Here is a 19,647-nt window from a genome sequence, read left to right as displayed (position 1 = left end):
GAAAGGCCGTAACCTGTAATCCCATGAATGTGAAATGTAATGGCATTAAATGCTGAAAGTACAACTCAATATTAATATTGCAAACGTGACTCTCAGGGCCATGCACTAACTCCGCCCCTCAGTGGGCGGGGCTTCACTGGGAGGGCGGGGACATGAACAGTGTCTGTCCCTCATTGGGCGGGGATTCACTCGGAGGGAGGGGACTTGAACAGTGTCCGTCCCTCATTGGGCGGGGATTCACTCGGAGGGCGGGGACATGCACAGACTCTGTCCCTAAGTGGGCGGGGATTCACTCAGTGGGCGGGGCATTTCAGGTAACCCACTCCGAAATGGGCGGGGCCTGGCGGTGGTGTCGCCGCTCGGCAAGATGGCGGAAGAGAGCAAGGCCTTGTCCTCGGAGCCGCTGAGCGCTGCGCTGTTGCCCGCCGAGCCGCTCCTGCTAATCTTCAGCTTCCTAGATCATACAGACCTGGTCAGGTAAAGAGTGCGGGACGGAGGGGGAGTGGGAATGTCAGGGTCAGGGTCAGGTGTGGTGACGGAGTCAGGGGTGGACAGTGAATGGAGCGATGTGAGGCCGGGGGTGGAGGCCGACACAGAGACAGAGATGGCGTGGGCAGGGAAACAGGGCACTGAGCACTGAGTGCACTTATCGTCATTCCGCAGGTACTGATACAGTTCATGTTCAAATGTGGTAAGATCTGGACAATATCTAGGCTTGGGCTGAAAGTGAGAAGTAACACGCAAACACCAACTCAAATAAGAGGCAGTGTAACCAGCAGCCCCTTGACATTCAATGGTGTTGTTATCCCTGAATCCAAACTTTCAGATTCCTGGGCTTACCATTGACCAGAAACCCAACTGGGATTTGCCACACAAATGCAGTGGCTACAAGAGCATACCAATGCTACAGTGAGTAAAGCCTCTCTGCAAAAGTCAAGAGTGTGATGGGATATTCTCTACTTGTCTGGATAGGTACAGCCCCAGCACTCAAGAAGGTTTACACCATCCAGGACAAACACAGCCCACTTGAGTGGCACCACGTCGACTCCCTCCACTATCAGTACTCAGTGTCAACAGAAAGTATGAGCTGAAGAATGCTGTGCAGAAATTCGCCAGAGCTTCTTGGCACCTTCCAAGCCCACAAATACTACTACACAGAGTGACAAGGGCAGTACATGCATGGCAACACTTACCAGCTATACGTTATCCTCCAAACCACTCATTACCCTGACTTGGGGAATATATTGTTGTCCCTTAAGTGTTGCTGGGTCAGAATCCTGGAGCTGTGCCACTAACAGCTTTTTGGGCATTCCTATATCCCAAGGGTGACAGTTGTTCAAGAAAACAGCTCACCATCACCTTTTCAAGGGCAACTATGGATGGGTAATAAATGCTGAGCACTCTGGCGTTCTGTAAAAAGACAAGAGAGTGAGCTCTGGATTAACTCAGTCACAGGTGGAGGTGAGGGGTAGTGAAAGGGAGGAGGAGAGAATGTAATGGAGATAAAGAGAGTGGTGTGAAAGGGAAGGAGAAGGAGGTTGAGAGATGAAGAATGTGAGTGAGAGGGTGAGGATAAAAAAGTGAGGTAGAGGATAGAGGAGCGAGAGGGGTGAGAGGTTAAAGAGTGCAGAGGCAGCAGGATGGGGAATGACAGGTTGGCACAGGGTAAGTGGGCAGAAAAGTCAGTAAGGAAGAGGCATCAGTACGAAATGAAAGGGGAAGGAGATAGAGATAGCTAGAGACATTTATCCGGACATTAGAATAACAACTTTGGATGTGGATGAGAGAGAGACCTGCTGCATGACAGAGTGACCACAGATTTTCTCACATACAGGGGGAAAATGCCTGGTTCAGAAGCTTGGAATGAGATGGAGCTTGAGTTTGCAGGCTGGAATGTTCCATGTTGGCTTTCAGAAATCCAGACACAATTCACAGAAACTTGTGTAAGGGTGAACTGACGATGTGTAGAGTGCAGATAGGGCGGGTGGAGACATGCAGCTGGTGGGCGGATGTACACAGCACAGATAAGGGAGGTGGATTTCTGTTGCCTGGACAGGGTTTGGTGGATGCATGTCATCAGAACAGGGCGGCTGATTACATATCACCAGGATAGGGCAGGTGGATATACTGAGCTGGGATGGGACTGGTGGGTAAATGCTGAGTGGATATACAGAGCTGGGATGGGACTGGTGGGTACACGCTGAGTGGATATACAGACCTGGGATGGGACTGCTGGGATAAGGCAGGTGGATAATCGTAGCAAGGATAGGGCTGGTAGATACATGCAGCCGGGTGCGGCATGGGCTACAAACTGGTGGAAACACAGATTCAGGGTGGAACTGGTGGACGCACACACAGCTAGGGTGGGGCATGTGGATACATAGAGTCCGAATTGGACTAATGGATCTACAGCCAAGAATGGTGGCTACCCATGCTGCTGGGATAGATCAGGTGGAGACATGCTGCCAGGATCAGGATGGGCTGGGCTGGGCCAGTTGGATAAACACCTGGGATGGGTCAGCTAGATCCACAGAGCCAAGATGGAATTGATGGATTAAATCGATGTGCACAGCCAGGACGGGGCAGGTTGGTGCACAAAGCTGGGATGGATCTTTTGGAGCCCCGCTCACCATCTTCAGAAGGCTAGTGGAGAAATATTTGAAGAAGAAATATTTGTCAGTATCTGAAGGGAGAGTGATGGAATAGGCACGAACAAAGTTTCTCTGCAAAGGAGCTGGCACACATTTGACGGGCTGCACTGTTCTATGATTGGGCAATGAAGGTTGAAGCACATATTAGGCCATGCAAACCATGGAGTGAGGTTGAAGTGGGAGAGGATGATGCCAACAGGAAGGCCTGATATTGGCATTAGATTGAATTTCTTGACCAGTATCTTGGTTCAGGCTGATCTTGCGTTTTTGCTTCACCCTTCCAGTTGCCGGTCTGTTTGTCGCAGATTTAATCAACTCTGCAGTCATGACCCCTTGTGGAAGAGGCTCTGTGAGAAATACTGGTTGCTGACCATGTAAGTGCTGAGGCCAAGGGCTGAAAGAGATGGGGGGATGATGTTGGGGGTGGTTTCCCTGTTTACTAGTAACTGCTCTTTGAGTTGTGCGCTTCACTAGTCAGACAGTGCGGAACCATGTCCAATCTGTCCATGCTGACCAGGTATCCTAATCCGAGCTTGTCCCATTTGCCTGTGTTTGGTCCGTTACCTTTCCTATTCATGTACCTGTCCAAATGTTGTAAGTTTTTAAATGTTGTAGTTGTACCTGCCTCTACCACTTCCTCTGGTATCTAATACACAGACTTCTGTGTAAGAAGGTTGACCCCAAGGTCCCTTTTAAATCTTTACCCCTCTCATGTTAAACATATCCAGTCTAATTTTGGACTCCCCTACACTTGGAAAAAGACATTAACCAAACCCAAATCTGCTCTTCCAACTCTGCCCTGCATCTCTCTGTTCTTCCAACTCTGCCCTGTACCTCTAATCTTCAGCATCTGCAGTCCTCACTTTCTCCCCGGGAAATCAAGGAATATGGAAAAAGTCAGTAAAAGCATATACGGAGAATGTTGAATCGTGATCTAATTGACTGGTGGAGCAGGCAGGAGGCGTCCATTAGACCATTTCTTTTCTGATTTCTTGTGGTCTTATGATCAAGGGATTCAAAATCACGTGTCATTCTCTCAAATCTGCTCCCATTAACAAATTGGTTGAGAACCAGATGTCACCAGTTTGAGGAAAAGCCACCAATGACTGATGGAAAAGTTCTTTAAAGTGAGCGCTTAAAACCTGGAAGTTCACAAAATGGCAGAAGTAGGTTCAACTTTGGCTCTCATAAGCAAAGTGAATCATTATCAAAGAGAACAAAATTTCAGGGCTATTGGGCAAAACTGGTTCAAGTGATTCCTCGAGTGTAGAAAAGGCCCTTTGGCCCATCAAGTCTGCCCCGACATAACTACTATTAAAGGTGCACTAATTTCAATTTCCTGCACTTGTCCCATATCCTTGAATGTTATGATATTTGAAGTTCTCATCTAAATAGAATACAGAATCTTATCATAGAATCCCTCCAGTATGGAAATAGGCCAGTTGGCCCAACAAGTCCACACCGACCCTCCGAAGAATAACCCATCCAGAGCCATTCCCTAACCCTATTACTCTACATTTTCGCCTGACTAATGCACCTAACCTACACATCCCTGAACACTGTGGGCAATTTAGCATGGCCAATCCACCTAACCTGCACATGGCTTGTGTGAGGAAATCGGAGCACCCAGAGAAAACCCACACAGAGGCAGGGAGAATGTGCAAACTCCACACAGACAGTCGCCTGAGGCTGGAATCGAACCTGGGTCCCTGGCACTGTGAGGCTGCAGTACTAACCACTGAGTCACCTTGTTGTATTTTTTAAAAGTTGTAAGGTTTCCTGTCACCATTATTTTCCTGGGCATTGCATTCCAGATTCCCACCACTCAGAGTGAAAATGTTTTTTCCCTAAAACCTCTCAATCTCCTGCCCTTTACCCTAAATCTATACCCTTTTGTAATTTAACCCCTCAATCAAGGTAAACAGTTGCTCTCTCTTCAGGAGAAGGTGTGGACTGCTCCGTGATCTCATTCATCACATTCCGGATGACTGGCTTTTGCCCGAATATCAATGCTCCTGCTCCTTGGATGCAGTGTGATCTGCTGTCCTTTTCAACTCTGCCCTCTATTCACCCTGTCCATACCCCCCATGTTCTTATACATCTCAATTATGCTCCCCCTCTGTCTTTGCTGCTCTGGATAAAACAATCTAAACCTTTCTCGTCTCTCCTTATTGTTCAATTTCTCCATCCCAGGCCACAACCCGATGAAACTCCTCTGTACTCCCTTCAATGCTATCACATCTAGGAAGTGAGGTGACCACAATTGCACATGGTACTCTAGTTGCGGCCTGACCAATGCTCTGTACAACTCCAACATTACCTGCTTGCTGTTATAATCTGTCATGACTGATGAAAGCAAGTGCCCCATATGCCTTGTTAATTATCCTGTTGACGTGCTTCTGCTGACTTCAGAGATCTATGAATAATTGCCCCAAGATCCCGGTGTTCCTCTAAACTAGCCAGTGTCCTGCCATTCATTAAATAATCTTTCACCTTATTTCTTCTTCCAAAGTGCATTTCTTCGCACTTACCAGGGTTAAATAGACTCTGCCACTGGTCTGGCCATCTGACCGACACATCTGTATCTTCCTCTAACCTACTGCCATCTTCACTTTTAATCACTCTGTAAATCTTGGTGTCATGTGCAAATTTTCTGAACATTCCCGCCACATTTTCTGTATAGTGTGTGATATACAGATATATTAGTTGTGTACACAATAAACACTAACAGTCCCAGTACTGATCCTTCTGGTATCCCACTGGACCCTGGCCTCCAGTCACTCCAACAGTCTTCAGCACTTTGTATCATATGACCAATTCAGTTTCTGTCTATCTTGACAAGTTTTCCTGAACCTTCTCAGTCAGTCTCCCATATGGGACCTTGTCAAAAGCTTTGCTAAAATCCATATTAACTACATCAACTAAACATCTCTCGTTACATTTTCAAAAAATTCTCTCAAATTTGCTGGCATGACCTTCCTTTGACAAAGCCATGCTGACTATCCCTGAATAACCTATGCCTTTCCAAGTGGATATTAATTCCCTCCTCCCGAATTTTCTCCTTTATTTTCTTTATCACTGACATGAGACTCACTGGTCTGTAATTTCGTGGTTGATCTCTATTGCCCTTCTTAAAAACTGCAACGACATTAGCTATCCTCCAGTTGTCTGGCGCTTCCTCCATGGCCAGAGGCATATTAAACATCTGTGTCAGAGCCCCTGCACTTTTGTGCCTTGCCTCCTATAGCAGCCTGGGATGCAATTCCTCTGGGCCAGGTTATTTATCAGTTTTTAAACCCGAAACAGCCTACAATGTCTCTCTTCCTGTGTCAAACTTTTCAAGTTCCCCTCAGTTCCTTTTCCTGAATTCGTACTTACATTTTCCTTTTCCAGAGTGAAGACTGAAGAGAAGTATTCATTCGACACCTTTAAAATATCCAGTGGCTTCACATGTATATTGTCCCCTGAATATTTAATAGGCCCTAATCTTTCCAGGTTAACCTATTCCCTATATGTATCGCTAAAATATCTTAGGATTCCCTTTAATCCTATTCGCAAGTACTTTTTCCATGCCCCCTTTTTGCTCTTCTAACTGCTCTATTAAGTTCCCTCCGGCACTTTCTGTATTTGTTGAGGGCCACAGCTGAATTGCTCTCTTTCGACATGCTCAAAGCCATGAGCCTGTTATGGTTGTTATTGCTAAAATGCTTCCCCACTGCCACATCGAACACTTACCTGATTTCTTTCTCCAGAGCCAGATCCATCCATCCATCCATCCATCCCTTGTTGGGCCTTCTATATATTGATACAAAAAAAAACTCTCCGAAATACATTTCAAGAAATCCACCCCTTTAAACCCTTAACACTGTAATAATCCCAATTTATATTGGAAAAGTTGAAATCCCTTAGAATAAATACCCAGTTGTGACTCTTAGATGCCTTAACTGTCTATATATTTGCTCCTCTATTTCCCGCTGACTCTATGGGGGCCTATAACATACTCTCAGGAAAGTAACTGCCTCCTTAACATTCCTAAGTTATAACTGTAAAGTCTTATTTGAGGACCCTTCCAAGATATCGCTCCTTTATTGCAATAATTCACTCCTACACCATTACCTTTTCTACACCCTCTTCTGCATTGCCCAAATCTCCTTTGATCTGAGTGTTAAGTTGCCAGTCCAGCCCTTCCCTCAATCATGTCTCTGTGATGGCAACAATATCATATTTCCATGTGTCAGTCCACACCATTAACTCATCAAGCTTACCCACTAAATCCCTAGCATTGAAGGAAAGAATATCCAGCCTTGTTTTACTTTCTTGACAGTTAACGTAGCTGAACTAACTCTGACTTGCAGAGTTGTTCTGCAGAGAGTTAGCTTAGATGTGACAGAATAAATGTCAATTTGCTGTCCTGTCAGCAGACATCCTATAATTATCTATCTCTGCAGCTAGTGTTTGTGCAAATGTGCGTGCGCATGTGCAGGCATGTGTGCTTGGGAGTCAGTGTATGCTTGTGCAAGTGTGTACTAAATGTTTGTAACAGGGGATGAGAGTGTTTTGTGTATGTGTGAGCTTTTGTTGTCTATTGCGTATCCGCATGGCTAAAAGTTTGGTTCACTGAATATGTATCACTCACATCTTCTTGACGGTTTTTTGCCAGGGAGGATAAAATGCAGCGGAATGTATGTTGGATGGAGCTTTTCCGCCAGTTCTACTGTGATTTGGGTCGCTACATTGATCACTACAGCCAGTTGAAAAAGGCCTGGCAGGATTTGAAAGAATACCTGGAGAGGAGATGTCCTCGCATGATTACCTCTTTGAATGGTAATTGTAACAGACTAGCCATTTATACTATAGAGTGGTGAGATAGGGATAAGGTGAAATGGTAACGAGAATGGGCTGGTCAGCGGGAGGATGCTGGTGTAGTGATCTCAAGGAATGAGCTGCAGTCTCAGCTAGACCTCATTGATATCTGTCCATGTGTGAAGTCAACATCACTCCTTTGTATACCTCACTGGGTTACAGAGAATGAGGAGATGTTCGATGTATTAGTGAGAGCAGTGGGAAATGGGCAGAGTGGAGGAAGGATTTCAGAGAGTCAAATGAGTGAGGAGCTGAAGTGAGATGGGATGGTGAATTGAAGAAGATGGAAAGAGAACTGGTCTGGTCTCTTGGACTGTTACCTATTTATTCGTGTGCTTCCCATGTAATGTCTATGTATTAGTGTCTTGTTTGTGTTTTGTCTGCGTACTAACAGCTGTTATTTGTCTGTATCATACTGCACTGTTTGTTTGTGTGTGTATTGCTGTGCCATTTGTGTATTGTTTGTATTATAGAATCATAGAACCCAGCAGTGCAGAAAGAGTTTGTTCAGCCCATGGTGTCTGCACTAACCCTGTGAAGACCATCCCACTCCGACCCTACCCTATCCCTGTAATCCTGGAGTTAGAATGGCTCTCCCACCTGGCCTGCTCGTCCTTGAACATTATGGGCAGTTTATATGGCCAACCTGCCTAACCTACACATCTTTGGACTGAGTGTGGAAACTGGAGCATGGGGAGAATGTCCAGATTTTGAACAATCACCCAAGGCCAGAATCAAACCTAGGTCCCTCGCACTCTGAGGCAGCAGTGCTAACCATGATGCCATTTAACCACGTTTACTGTCTATTTCTGTATTGTCTGCATATTTGTTACTGTGCTATTTATGTAGAGTCTGTATTATTACTGTTTGCGTATTATTATTTTACTGTCTGTATACTACTGCACTATTTGTGCATTGTATGTTACGACACTGTTTGTGTATTATCTGTGTATTTTTGGGTTTGTGTATGAATGACTGTGTCTGTATATTGTTGAGTACAGTTGATTTATCATTTGTGTTTTACTGCATATAATTGTATATGTTATTGCTATAGTTGATTTACTTTCTATTACTGTTGTTTGTATATTGTATGCACTTGTATGTGTTTTTTTTGTAGATTGTGTACTATTGAATATTGTTGATATATTCTCATTGTATAAAAAGCTGGACTAGTTTCTGACGCCTGGCCTCCTCCTTTGCAGTGGGTTTGACTGAAGAAGAGCTAGATGCCGTCGAACGGCGAATTCAGTTCAAGCTCCCCAATGATTATCGTTGTTCCCTTCGCATTCATAATGGGCAGCGACTGGTCGTCCCTGGGTAAGATACAACTGAGCTGTGAGTACATTGAGTTGTAATCAGTTTTGCAGCATGCTTCGTGGAAGGTTGCATTCTTAGCTTTTTGCTATATATACAAAGGGTATTGTCCTCTGGTGTATATACAGATAGTCATGTATCTGTGTATACAGAAGGTTTCTCAGTTCCTCATGGGCTATGTGTGCATAGGGCTTCATGTTCTTGGTTCCACAATGGATGTACAGAGGTTCATGCTTTTGGTTCCTCGCTGTCCATACGGAAGGTCGCGTTCTCGGTTTCTCGCTGTCCGTACGGAAAGTCGCGTTCTCGGTTCCTCGTCCATATGGAAGGTCGCGTTCTCGGTTCCTCGCTGTGTGTGCAACTGAAGTGGGGTTGGCTGCCAGCCATTGGCTTGGGGATTCTTTCTGCCCTCTCTGGAACTGGAAAATTTGTCTAATTTTGTTCTTAGTTTCTTGCCTTCTGGAGGTTTTCTCTGTTTGTACATGCATCTTTGAAGCTTGTGTATGTGGCACTCACAAAAATGAAACCTCCTTGCTTACAATGGTGGCATGGTTTCTGTGTCATAAAGAAATCCATACCGAGCAGTTTGATTACTCGAATGAATATCAATCCATATTCTTCAAATTTGTCCCTGACCTGATCTGCCCTGGGGATTATTATACGAGCCCCTATTCTGCAAGACCAAATAACTGGGCTTCAACCCCTTTTCACAAGTCGCAAGCAAGGCTGTACTGAATGGATTCCTTCCTATCTTGACCCTAACTTTTGTCACCTTGTCCAGCGTCTTGTCACCTTCATCTGTGCTTCCCTCCTGCATTGTCTGCCAATTCAATACGTCCAGATTCTTGAGATCGCCTCTTCCCTGTTCACCACAATCCCTTGACTCTCCAAACTCCATCTGGCCATCCTGAAGATTCCCTGCTGTTTCCTTACCTGAGCTGCTGCGTGGTCCTCATCCACCTCCAGCCTCTTGCTTCTGACTGAGCTCGTTGTCAGCAAGGCACTTGGAGTTTGGTTTGGGAAAAAAAAATCACCTGGAAATCTGAAGTAGCAAAAATAATTACTGGATATTCTCAGCAGGTCAGACAGTATCTGTGGAAGGAAAGTATTCACATTTGTGGCACTTAGAGCTGGTCCAATTTAGGTGGTGGGTGGCTCCCAGCCACTGGATTGGGGATTCTTCCTGCCCTCTCTGGAACTGGGAAACCTCACTCATTTTGTTCTCAATTTCTTATTGGGTTTAACCAGGGACAAAAGGAAAGCTGAAATTGTAATGGAGTTGGTCTGTCTTTAACTCAGCCCTTCTCTTCCTCAACTGCTGCACCTTCGTTTTCCAGTAATGGCTTGTCAACTAACATTCATTGCAAACCCTCGGCGACGTTTCCTTCCATCCTGCTCCTTGGAAAGACTCTGTGCCATTCTCTCAGTTTCGATTTGTCCCATTTTTGCTTGAAATCCTTCCTCTTCCCACCCACAAACTTTTGATGGTTTCTCCTTGGTCCTCATCTTCTGCCTCACCTGCCTTGGCATCTAAATGAGTACCTGCCAATTTAATGCTGTAAGTTCAAATCCCTCCATGCTAAATGAAATTTGAATTCCTTTGATAAATCTGAACACTAGTCTAATAGTGACTATAAAACCATTCTCATAAAATGTCACTATTGTCCTTTTGGGAGGGAAATCTGCTGTCCTTACTAGTCATGCCTTCGTGTGACTTCAGACCCATAGCCATCTGACTGACTGACTCACTCACCTCACTCACCTCACTCAATCACTCACCTCACTGACTGACTCACTCACCTCACTCACCTCACTCAATCACTGACTCACTCACCTCACTCACCTCACTCACCTCACTCACTCACTCACCTCACTCACCTCACTCAATCACTCTCACCTCACTCACCTCACTCAATCACTCTCACTCACTCACTCACTCACTCACCTCACTCTCACTCACTCACTCACTGACCTCACTCTCACTCACTCACTCACTGACCTCACTCACCTCACTCACCTCACTCACTCACTCACTCATCTCACCCACTCTGACTGACTCACTCACTCACTCACTCACTCACTCACTCACTCACTCACTCCCTCACCTCCCTCACCTCCCTCACCTCCCTCACCTCACTCACACTCACTCACTCACTCACTCACTCACTGACTGACTGACTCACTCACTCACTCACTCACTCACTCACTCACTCACTCACTCACTCACCTCACTCACCTCACTCACCTCACTCACTCACTCACTCACTCACCTCACTCACTGACTGACTGACTGACTGACTCACTCACCTCACTGACTCACTCACCTCACTCACTGACTGACTCACTCACCTCACTCACCTCACTCACTCACTCACTGACTCACTCACCTCACTCACTGACTGACTCACTCACTCACTCACTCACCTCACTCACCTCACTCACCTCACTCACCTCACTCACCTCACTCACTCACTGACTGACTGACTCACTCACACCTCACTCACACCTCACTCACACCTCACTCACACCTCACTCACACCTCACTCACACCTCACTCACCTCACTCACCTCACTCACCTCACTCACCTCACTCACTCACCTCACTCACTCACCTCACTCACTCACTCACTCACTGACTGACTGACTCACTCACCTCACTCACCTCACTCACCTCACTCACCTCACTCACCTCACTCACCTCACCTCACTCACCTCACTCACCTCACTCACCTCACTCACTGACTGACTCACTCACTCACTCACTCACTCACTCACTCACTCACTCACTCACCTCACTCACCTCACCCACTCACCCACTCACCCACTCACTGACTGACTCACTCACTCACCTCACCCACTCACTCACACTCACTCACTCACCTCACTCACCTCACTCACCTCACTCACCTCACTCACCTCACTGACTGACTGACTGACTCACTCACCTCACTCACCTCACTCACCTCACTCACCTCACTCACCTCACTCACTCACCTCACTCACCTCACTCACTCACCTCACTCACCTCACTCACCTCACTCACCTCACTCACCTCACTCACTCACCTCACTCACCTCACTCACCTCACTCACCTCACTCACCTCACTCACTCACCTCACTCACCTCACTCACCTCACTCACTCACTCACTCACTCACTCACTCACTGACTGACTGACTGACTCACTCACACCTCACTCACACCTCACTCACACCTCACTCACTGACTCCCTCACCTCACTCACCTCACTCACCTCACTCACTCACCTCACTCACTCACCTCACTCACTCACCTCACTCACTCACCTCACTCACCTCACTCACCTCACTCACTCACTCACTCACTCACCTCACTCACTCACCTCACTCACCTCACCTCACTCACTCACTGACTGACTGACTGACTGACTCACTCACCTCACTCACCTCACTCACCTCACTCACTCACTCACTCACTCACTCACTCACTCACTGACTGACTGACTGACTGACTGACTCACCTCACTCACCTCACTCACCTCACTCACCTCACTCACCTCACTCACCTCACTCACTCACTCACTGACTGACTGACTCACTCACCTCACTCACCTCACTCACCTCACTCACCTCACTCACTCACCTCACTCACCTCACTCACCTCACCTCACTCACTCACTCACTCACTCACTGACTGACTCACTCACTCACCTCACTCACCTCACTCACCTCACTCACCTCACTCACTCACTCACTCACTCACTCACTGACTGACTGACTGACTGACTGACTCACCTGACTCACCTCACTCACCTCACTCACCTCACTCACCTCACTCACCTCACTCACCTCACTCACTCACCTCACTCACTCACTCACTCACTCACTCACTCACTCACTCACTCACTGACTGACTGACTCACTCACCTCACTCACCTCACTCACCTCACTCACCTCACTCACCTCACTCACCTCACTCACCTCACTCACCTCACTCACCTCACTCTCACTCACCTCACTCACCTCACTCACCTCACTCACCTCACTCACCTCACTCACCTCACTCTCACTCACCTCACTCACCTCACTCACCTCACTCACCTCACTCACACTCACCTCACTCACCTCACTCACCTCACTCACTCACTGACTGACTGACTGACTGACTGACTGACTCACTCACCTCACTCACCCCACCCACTCACCCACTCACTCACTGACTGACTCACTCACCTCACTCACTCACCCACTCACCCACACTCCCTCACTCATTCACTCTCACTCACACTCACTCACTCACTCACCTCACTCACCTCACTCACTTCACTCACTTCACTCACTTCACTCACTTCACTCACTTCACTCACCTCACTCACCTCACTCACCTCACTCACCTCACTCACATCACTCACCCTCACTCACCCTCACTCACCCTCACTCACCCTCACTCACCCTCACTCACCCTCACTCACCTCACTCACCCTCACTCACCCTCACTCACCCTCACTCACCCTCACTCACCCTCACTCACCCTCACTCACCCTCACTCACCCTCACTCACCTCACTCGCCTCACTCATCACTCACCACTGACTCACTCACTCACTCACTCCTGACCTGTGAGAGATTAGAAATGAGCAAGCTGTGCCAAGCCAATAGTGTCCACTCTCCTGACCAAATTATGACAGCTCATCGTCCTAATTCATGAACCACAGAAAACGTTATATTAGTCATCTTTGAGACAGGATGTGTGCCAGTTGATCAGTATTCTGGATAATCAAGAGACCTACATGTATCAATGTAAAAACACAGACTAACTAATAGAAGCATAATGCAGGGAGGATATACATCACTGTTTTACTTAATTTACAGCATTAATCACTTAAATAATAATGCAGTTTTGCCTTAAGTAAAAGTTAACAGCAGAGAGCCTTCTCACCCACACCCTTGACTGACTAATTGGACATCGAGGAGAAATTGACTTGAAATTGAATCAATAGTTGATATTTCATGTGACCATTCAATTGAACAGCAAATATATTTACATTGAGGTAAACAGATTTTAATAAATTATAATAATTGGACAGAATAGTACTGTAAAATACTTCAAATACTATATTTGAGGTTGATAATTTTTTTGCCAGTTTATCGAGGATGCTAGTTCATAACGGTGCCAGTTAAAACAAAGTTTGTTGTGTTACTGTCTCCAGCATTTATAGGTGATATGTCACAGCCAGGTGTCTGATGTATTTTAGTTCTGTGTTTAGGACTGAAGGCAAACTGATGCTCTCTCCTCCACTCCCTCTTTCCCCCCTCACCCAACCCTCTATACATGACAGGTTGATGGGCAGCATGGCGCTTTCTAGTCACTACCGCTCTGAGGATCTCTTGGACATTGAGACGGCCGCTGGGGGTTTCCAGCTGCGCAAAGGTTTGAAGCACTGCCTCCCGCTGACGTTCTGCATTCACACTGGGCTCAGCCAGTATATGGCGCTGGACGAGGTGGAAGGCCGCAAACGAAGTGACATCTTCTACCACTGTGTGGTAAGCACGACTGTGATGCCAAGTGAATATTTCTCCACCACCTTGCAGCTGCTACAAAGGGCTATACGATCAGTGACATATTGATGAACTAGGAACAGGCCATCAGGACTACTTCATCATGCAATGTGATCATGGTTGATCTGTTTGTGTTCTATACTCCGCATTCCAGTCCACTCCCAATAATCTTTAATTTCCTTTGCAAATAAGAATCTGGTCACTTCTTTTAAAAATAAAGTTAAAAATCACACAACACCAGGTTATGGTCCAACAGATTTATTTGGAAGTTCAAACTCCTTTGTCACCAGCTACCCGACGAAGGAGCAGTGCTCCGGAAGCTTGTACTTTCAAATAAACCTGTTGAATATAATCTGGTGTTGTGTGATTTTTTTTAAAAACTGTGTCCGTCCCTGTCCAGCACCTCCACATCATGGTTAACAATAAGCAAAGACCTGACCTTTACACATACTTGTGTGTGGAGCCAGGGGATGTAAGAATATTCTAAATGAAGCTTTAGGTTACTGTTCACTAACGAGGGGACAATATGGGGAAAGAAATTAGGGAGAAGACAAGAGAGGAGGTAGCAGAGATGCTTGCATAAATTTTCAATTCCTCTCTGGCCACAGGAGTGATGCTAGAGGACAGCCAGTGAGATACTGATATTCAAGAAGGAAGCAAGGGATAAATCAGGAAATTACAGGCCAGTCAATCTAGTCTTGGTGATGGAGTAACTATTGAAAGCAATTCTGAGCAGCAGAATGAATCTGCATTTGGAGAGGAAGGGATTAATCTGGAACATTTAGCGTGGTTTTTGTGAGGGGAGTGACGTCTGACCAACTTGACTGCATGTTTTGAAGAGATAACCAATTATGTAGATAAGCAAAATACTTTTACTGACATGAACTTGGACTTCAGCAAGGTTTTAAGTCCCGCATGGGAGACTGGTAGCAAAAGTAAGAGTCTGTAGGATCTAAGGAAATTTGGCAAATTGATTGCATAACCTGCTGACTGACAGAAAACAGAGCATGATGGTTGTAACAAAGAGGAAAAGGGTTAAACCCCTCTGATAATGAAACCGAGACACCAGCCCCAACCTGTTACGCAGGCGTAGAAGTTCCCTTCTAACAATCAAACCCGAAACACCCAGAGAAGCCTGCCTTATGCCTCATTATCTATTAAGAGTAGTTAAATGAAAGGAATCCCTGATATCCGCTTTAGAAGTAACAACTTATTTATTTAACCCTAACAGTGAACAAACTAACAGAGTTACTATCAAACCAAACAATTCCCACCCCCGCCCAACTACTAACTATTCCCTTATTGAACTAAATTCTATTCGTATGCTGGTTCAATAAACACAAGTCCAACTTATCTAAATCCAAGTAATAAGAAAGCAATAAATTAAAACTTAGTCTCGCAAAGCTCACACAGATTGTGTCTTCTGAAATGCTCTGCCATTTCCTTTTAATGTCTCCATGTAGGAGGATTGATCATCAGTTCATTGATGATGCAAAATTGATTTGGTGGTAAATGGTGAGCAAGATAACCTTAGATTACAGGAATCATAGAATCCCTACGGTGTAGAAGCAAGCCCTCGGCCCAACGGGTCCACACTAACCCTCCGAAGAGTAACCCACCCAGACCTGTTCCCCTTACCCTATATTTACCCCTGACTAATACACCTAACCTACACATCCCTGAAAATTATAGACAATTTAGCACAGCCAATGTACCTAACCTGCACATCTTTGGATTGTGGGAGGAAATCCACGCAGACATAGGGAGAATGTGCAAACTCCACACAGACAGTCACCCACAGTTGGAATCGAACCTGTGTCCCTGGCGCTGTGAGGTAGCAGTGCTAATCACTGAGCCACTGTGCTCGATTTAGATGGGCTGGTCAGATGGGCTAATTAATAGCAAATAGAATCCAATCCAATAAATGCGAGGTGACAACACTTGGACAGGACAAACAAGGGAAGAGAAACAGTAGGATACTGGGAAGCACTGAAGATCAAGGCATGTACACATGCTTCAGTCTGTTAAGGTAGATGAAATGATTAAGTAGGCATATGGAATGCTTCTCTTTATTAGTTGAGGCATCAGTTTGAAGAGCAGAGATATTATGCTGGAACTGTACAAAATGTTAACTGGATCGTAGCTAGGATGCTGTATTCAGTTCTGGAATTGAGTAGGAATGTGATACCACTGGCGAAGAGATTTACCAGGATGTTATGTACACTGGGCAACTATTTTGCAGACCATCCACGTTTTGTCAACAAAATTGCCTCCTCTTTAATACACCACTGTGTTCCCTGGCCAAAAATCTGTTTCGGGCTTGCTGTAGTGTTATAGTAAGGCTCAGAGCAAACTGGAATAGCAGCATTTCATTTTCAGTTTAGGGACCTGCAGCCATCAGATCTCAATATCAAGTTCAATAGTTTTAGAACCACCTTTACCCACCCATGATATGGGCTGCTTTCAGCATAGCCAACATGTTTTGACCTACCTATTTTCTTGATACCATTCATCCCTTTGTCTGCTTAACTGGCATTCTCCGTCTGTCTCTGTCTCTCTCTCTCTCTCTCTGGGTTCCATCTCTGCCCAACTCCTCACTGCTTCCCATGAACCGACACCCCCCACCCCTCCCCAACCCCACAAACACCTTGTCTTCAGCATATATACCACCTTTTCCTGCTACTATTGGTTCTGAAGAAGGATCACTGAACCTGAAATGTGAACTCTGCTTTCTCTGCCAGACTTGCTGGGTTTTTCCAGTAGTTTTTGTTTTATCAGGATCTTATTCTGACACAGTGGTGAACCCTCCTGCTAATTAAACCAAACACCTAGAAAAGCTCACCTCGCCTCATAATCTGTTAAAATGAGTGACAGAGAACTCCCAAATTTCATTTGTTTAAGAAAATAATATCAATTTATTTCTTAACTCTAAAAGTGAACATTAAACAACAGCTATTCACAACTCTAAGACCCCCTTTCTCTTAACAGCTTGTTATCTGCCTCCAACTCTATAACAAAAAACCCAATCAAGTCTGAGTTTAATTATCCTGAGGCATAATTTAAACTGGTTAAATTCAAATTGTTGTCAAAACAGCAATCAACTCAGGTATGTATTTCACAGCCAAATGTTACATATTTTCAAACTTCCAGTGTACTCTGAAACTGCTAGCTAGTCATATTGACAGATGCTTGTAATGCAGAACAGCATTCACTCTCTTAAATGTACAGGACACACTTTCAACTTCATATCAACTCTCCACTTAAGAAAAAAAGAACCATCATAATGAAACGATTGGTTCATTTTTGTTTTCTAATTCTTAACCCCATTACAATGAAATACATAAAACATTAATCTAAGTTCATATTAATTTCTGCACACACACACAAAGCATTTGTATCTGTTCAATCTTATCTATACTTTATCCTTGAAATCCACGATAATGCATCTGCTATTACATTTTTATGACCGACATGTACAATTTGTAAATTGTAACATAAGACTCCAACTCAATAGTCTTCTATTCTTGTCCTTAAATCGTTCCAAGAATATAAGAGGATTGTGGTCCGTGTACACAACTGGCTTTGACACATTGTTTGTCATATAAACATTAAAATGTTCTGAGGCCAGTACCAAACTCAATAATTTCTTTTCAGTGGTTGAGAATTTTATCTGGTGGGTGTTGAATTTCTTTCAAAAGTAACCAATTGGCCATTCAATTCCATCATCATCTTCCTGTAGCAGTCCAGTTTCAACTGCTATGTGGTAGCATTGATTGCAACTTTGAAAAATTTCAAAAAAAATCTTTGTGTCGCTAAAACTGGTGCAGAGGATAATACGGCTTTTAAAATGTCAAATGCCTTCAGGCATTGTTCTGTCCACCAAAACTTTGTGTTGTTCTTCAGTAAAGCTGTTAGCGGTGCCACTATGCTGCTGAAGCTGGGAACAAATTTGCAATAGAATCTACTTAGTCCCAAAAATCGAAGCGCCTCTTTCTTCAAGGTTTGTCATGGAAATTCCTTGATGGCCTTCGCCTTGGTATTCCTTGGGGTCGATCTTCCATGTCCCAAGAACGTCACCTCTGCCTTCGCAAATTCTGTTTTCTTTAAGTTTATTACCAGTTTTGCGCTTATTAATTGTTCAAAGAGCTCTGCCAGTTGTACCATGTGATCTTTCCATGACTTACTAAGAATCACTACATCATCCAAATAAACTGCATAGTTTATTAACCCAGCCATAACTATTCATGAGTCTTTGAGATAGAACAAAGAACAAAGAAAACTTACAGCATAAGAACAGGCCCTTCAGCCCTCCAAGCCTGTGCCAGCCTAAATCCAGTGTCTAGACCTATCGCTGATTCCTGAAGAAGGGCTTATGCCCGAAACGTCGATTCTCCTGTTCCTTGGATGCTGCCTGACCTGCTGCGCTTTTCCAGCAACACATTTTCAGCTCTGATCTCCAGCATTTGCAGTCCTCACTTTCTCCTCTCGACCTATCACCCAATTCCTAAGGATCTGTATTCCTCTGCTCCTCACCTATTCACGCATCTGTCCAGACACAACTTAAATTAATCTACAGTGCCAGCAACAACTACCTCTGCTAGCAACGTGTTCCAGGTACCTACCACCCTCTGTATAAGGTACTTTTCACGTTTATCCCCTTTTCTGTGTGTATCCCCCTAAATCTGGCAGATGCGTTCTTCATTCCAGACGCATCACTTTGAATTGATATAGCCCATTTGGGGTTTCAAACACAGAAACTTCTTTCGCATTCTCTGATAAAGGTACCTGCTAATAACCATGCAGTAAGTCCACCTTTTTGGTGTAACTGGCTTGCCCAAATTTCTCTATACAGTCCTCCAATCTTGGTATTGGGTATGAGTCTGATATTGTTACGGCATTGACCTGGTAGTCCAAAATCGTTGAGTCCCGTCAGGTTTGGGAACTAACATGATTGTCTAACTCCACTCACTCTGACTTGGTTCGATAATATCTTCATTGAGTATCGCATCCACTTCCTTCTGGACCTATGTGGCCTTGGAAGGATTATGTCTGTAGGGGTGTTGTTTATCAGAACAGCATTCCCTACTTCTACCTCATGCACAGTAGCATTAGTCCTCCCCATCTTATTCCTGCATATGTCCCCATAGTGCTGCATCAAACCTTTCAACTGGGCTCTTTGCTCCTGAGACAGATGGCTCACTAACATATCCCACTCCTCAAGGACTTCCTCTTGTTTGATGTATTTTGAAGCACACCAAATTCCACAACATCTGAATTTGATTCC

At 45.0% G+C, this 19,647-nt stretch overlaps 1 protein-coding gene across 1 annotated transcript in view; it reads left to right on the top strand.

Moving 5' to 3' along the window:
* The first annotated feature begins 328 nt into the window (after positions 1–328).
* fbxo3 (F-box protein 3) overlaps positions 329–19,647 on the top strand; it is a 55,570-nt gene continuing 36,251 nt past the window's right edge. The window contains exons 1-5 of the mRNA XM_072591930.1: positions 329–477; positions 2,936–3,025; positions 7,312–7,475; positions 8,717–8,831; positions 14,144–14,348. Of these exons, the coding sequence (XP_072448031.1) occupies positions 368–477; positions 2,936–3,025; positions 7,312–7,475; positions 8,717–8,831; positions 14,144–14,348 (684 nt within the window). The 5' untranslated portion in view covers positions 329–367. The remainder of the gene's footprint in view (positions 478–2,935; positions 3,026–7,311; positions 7,476–8,716; positions 8,832–14,143; positions 14,349–19,647) is intronic.

Source organism: Chiloscyllium punctatum, chromosome 22 (assembly GCF_047496795.1).
Source record: "Chiloscyllium punctatum isolate Juve2018m chromosome 22, sChiPun1.3, whole genome shotgun sequence".
NCBI lineage: Eukaryota > Metazoa > Chordata > Chondrichthyes > Orectolobiformes > Hemiscylliidae > Chiloscyllium > Chiloscyllium punctatum.
The sequence above is the reverse complement of the archived record's forward strand: the minus strand, read 5'-3'. Positions and strand labels throughout refer to the sequence as shown.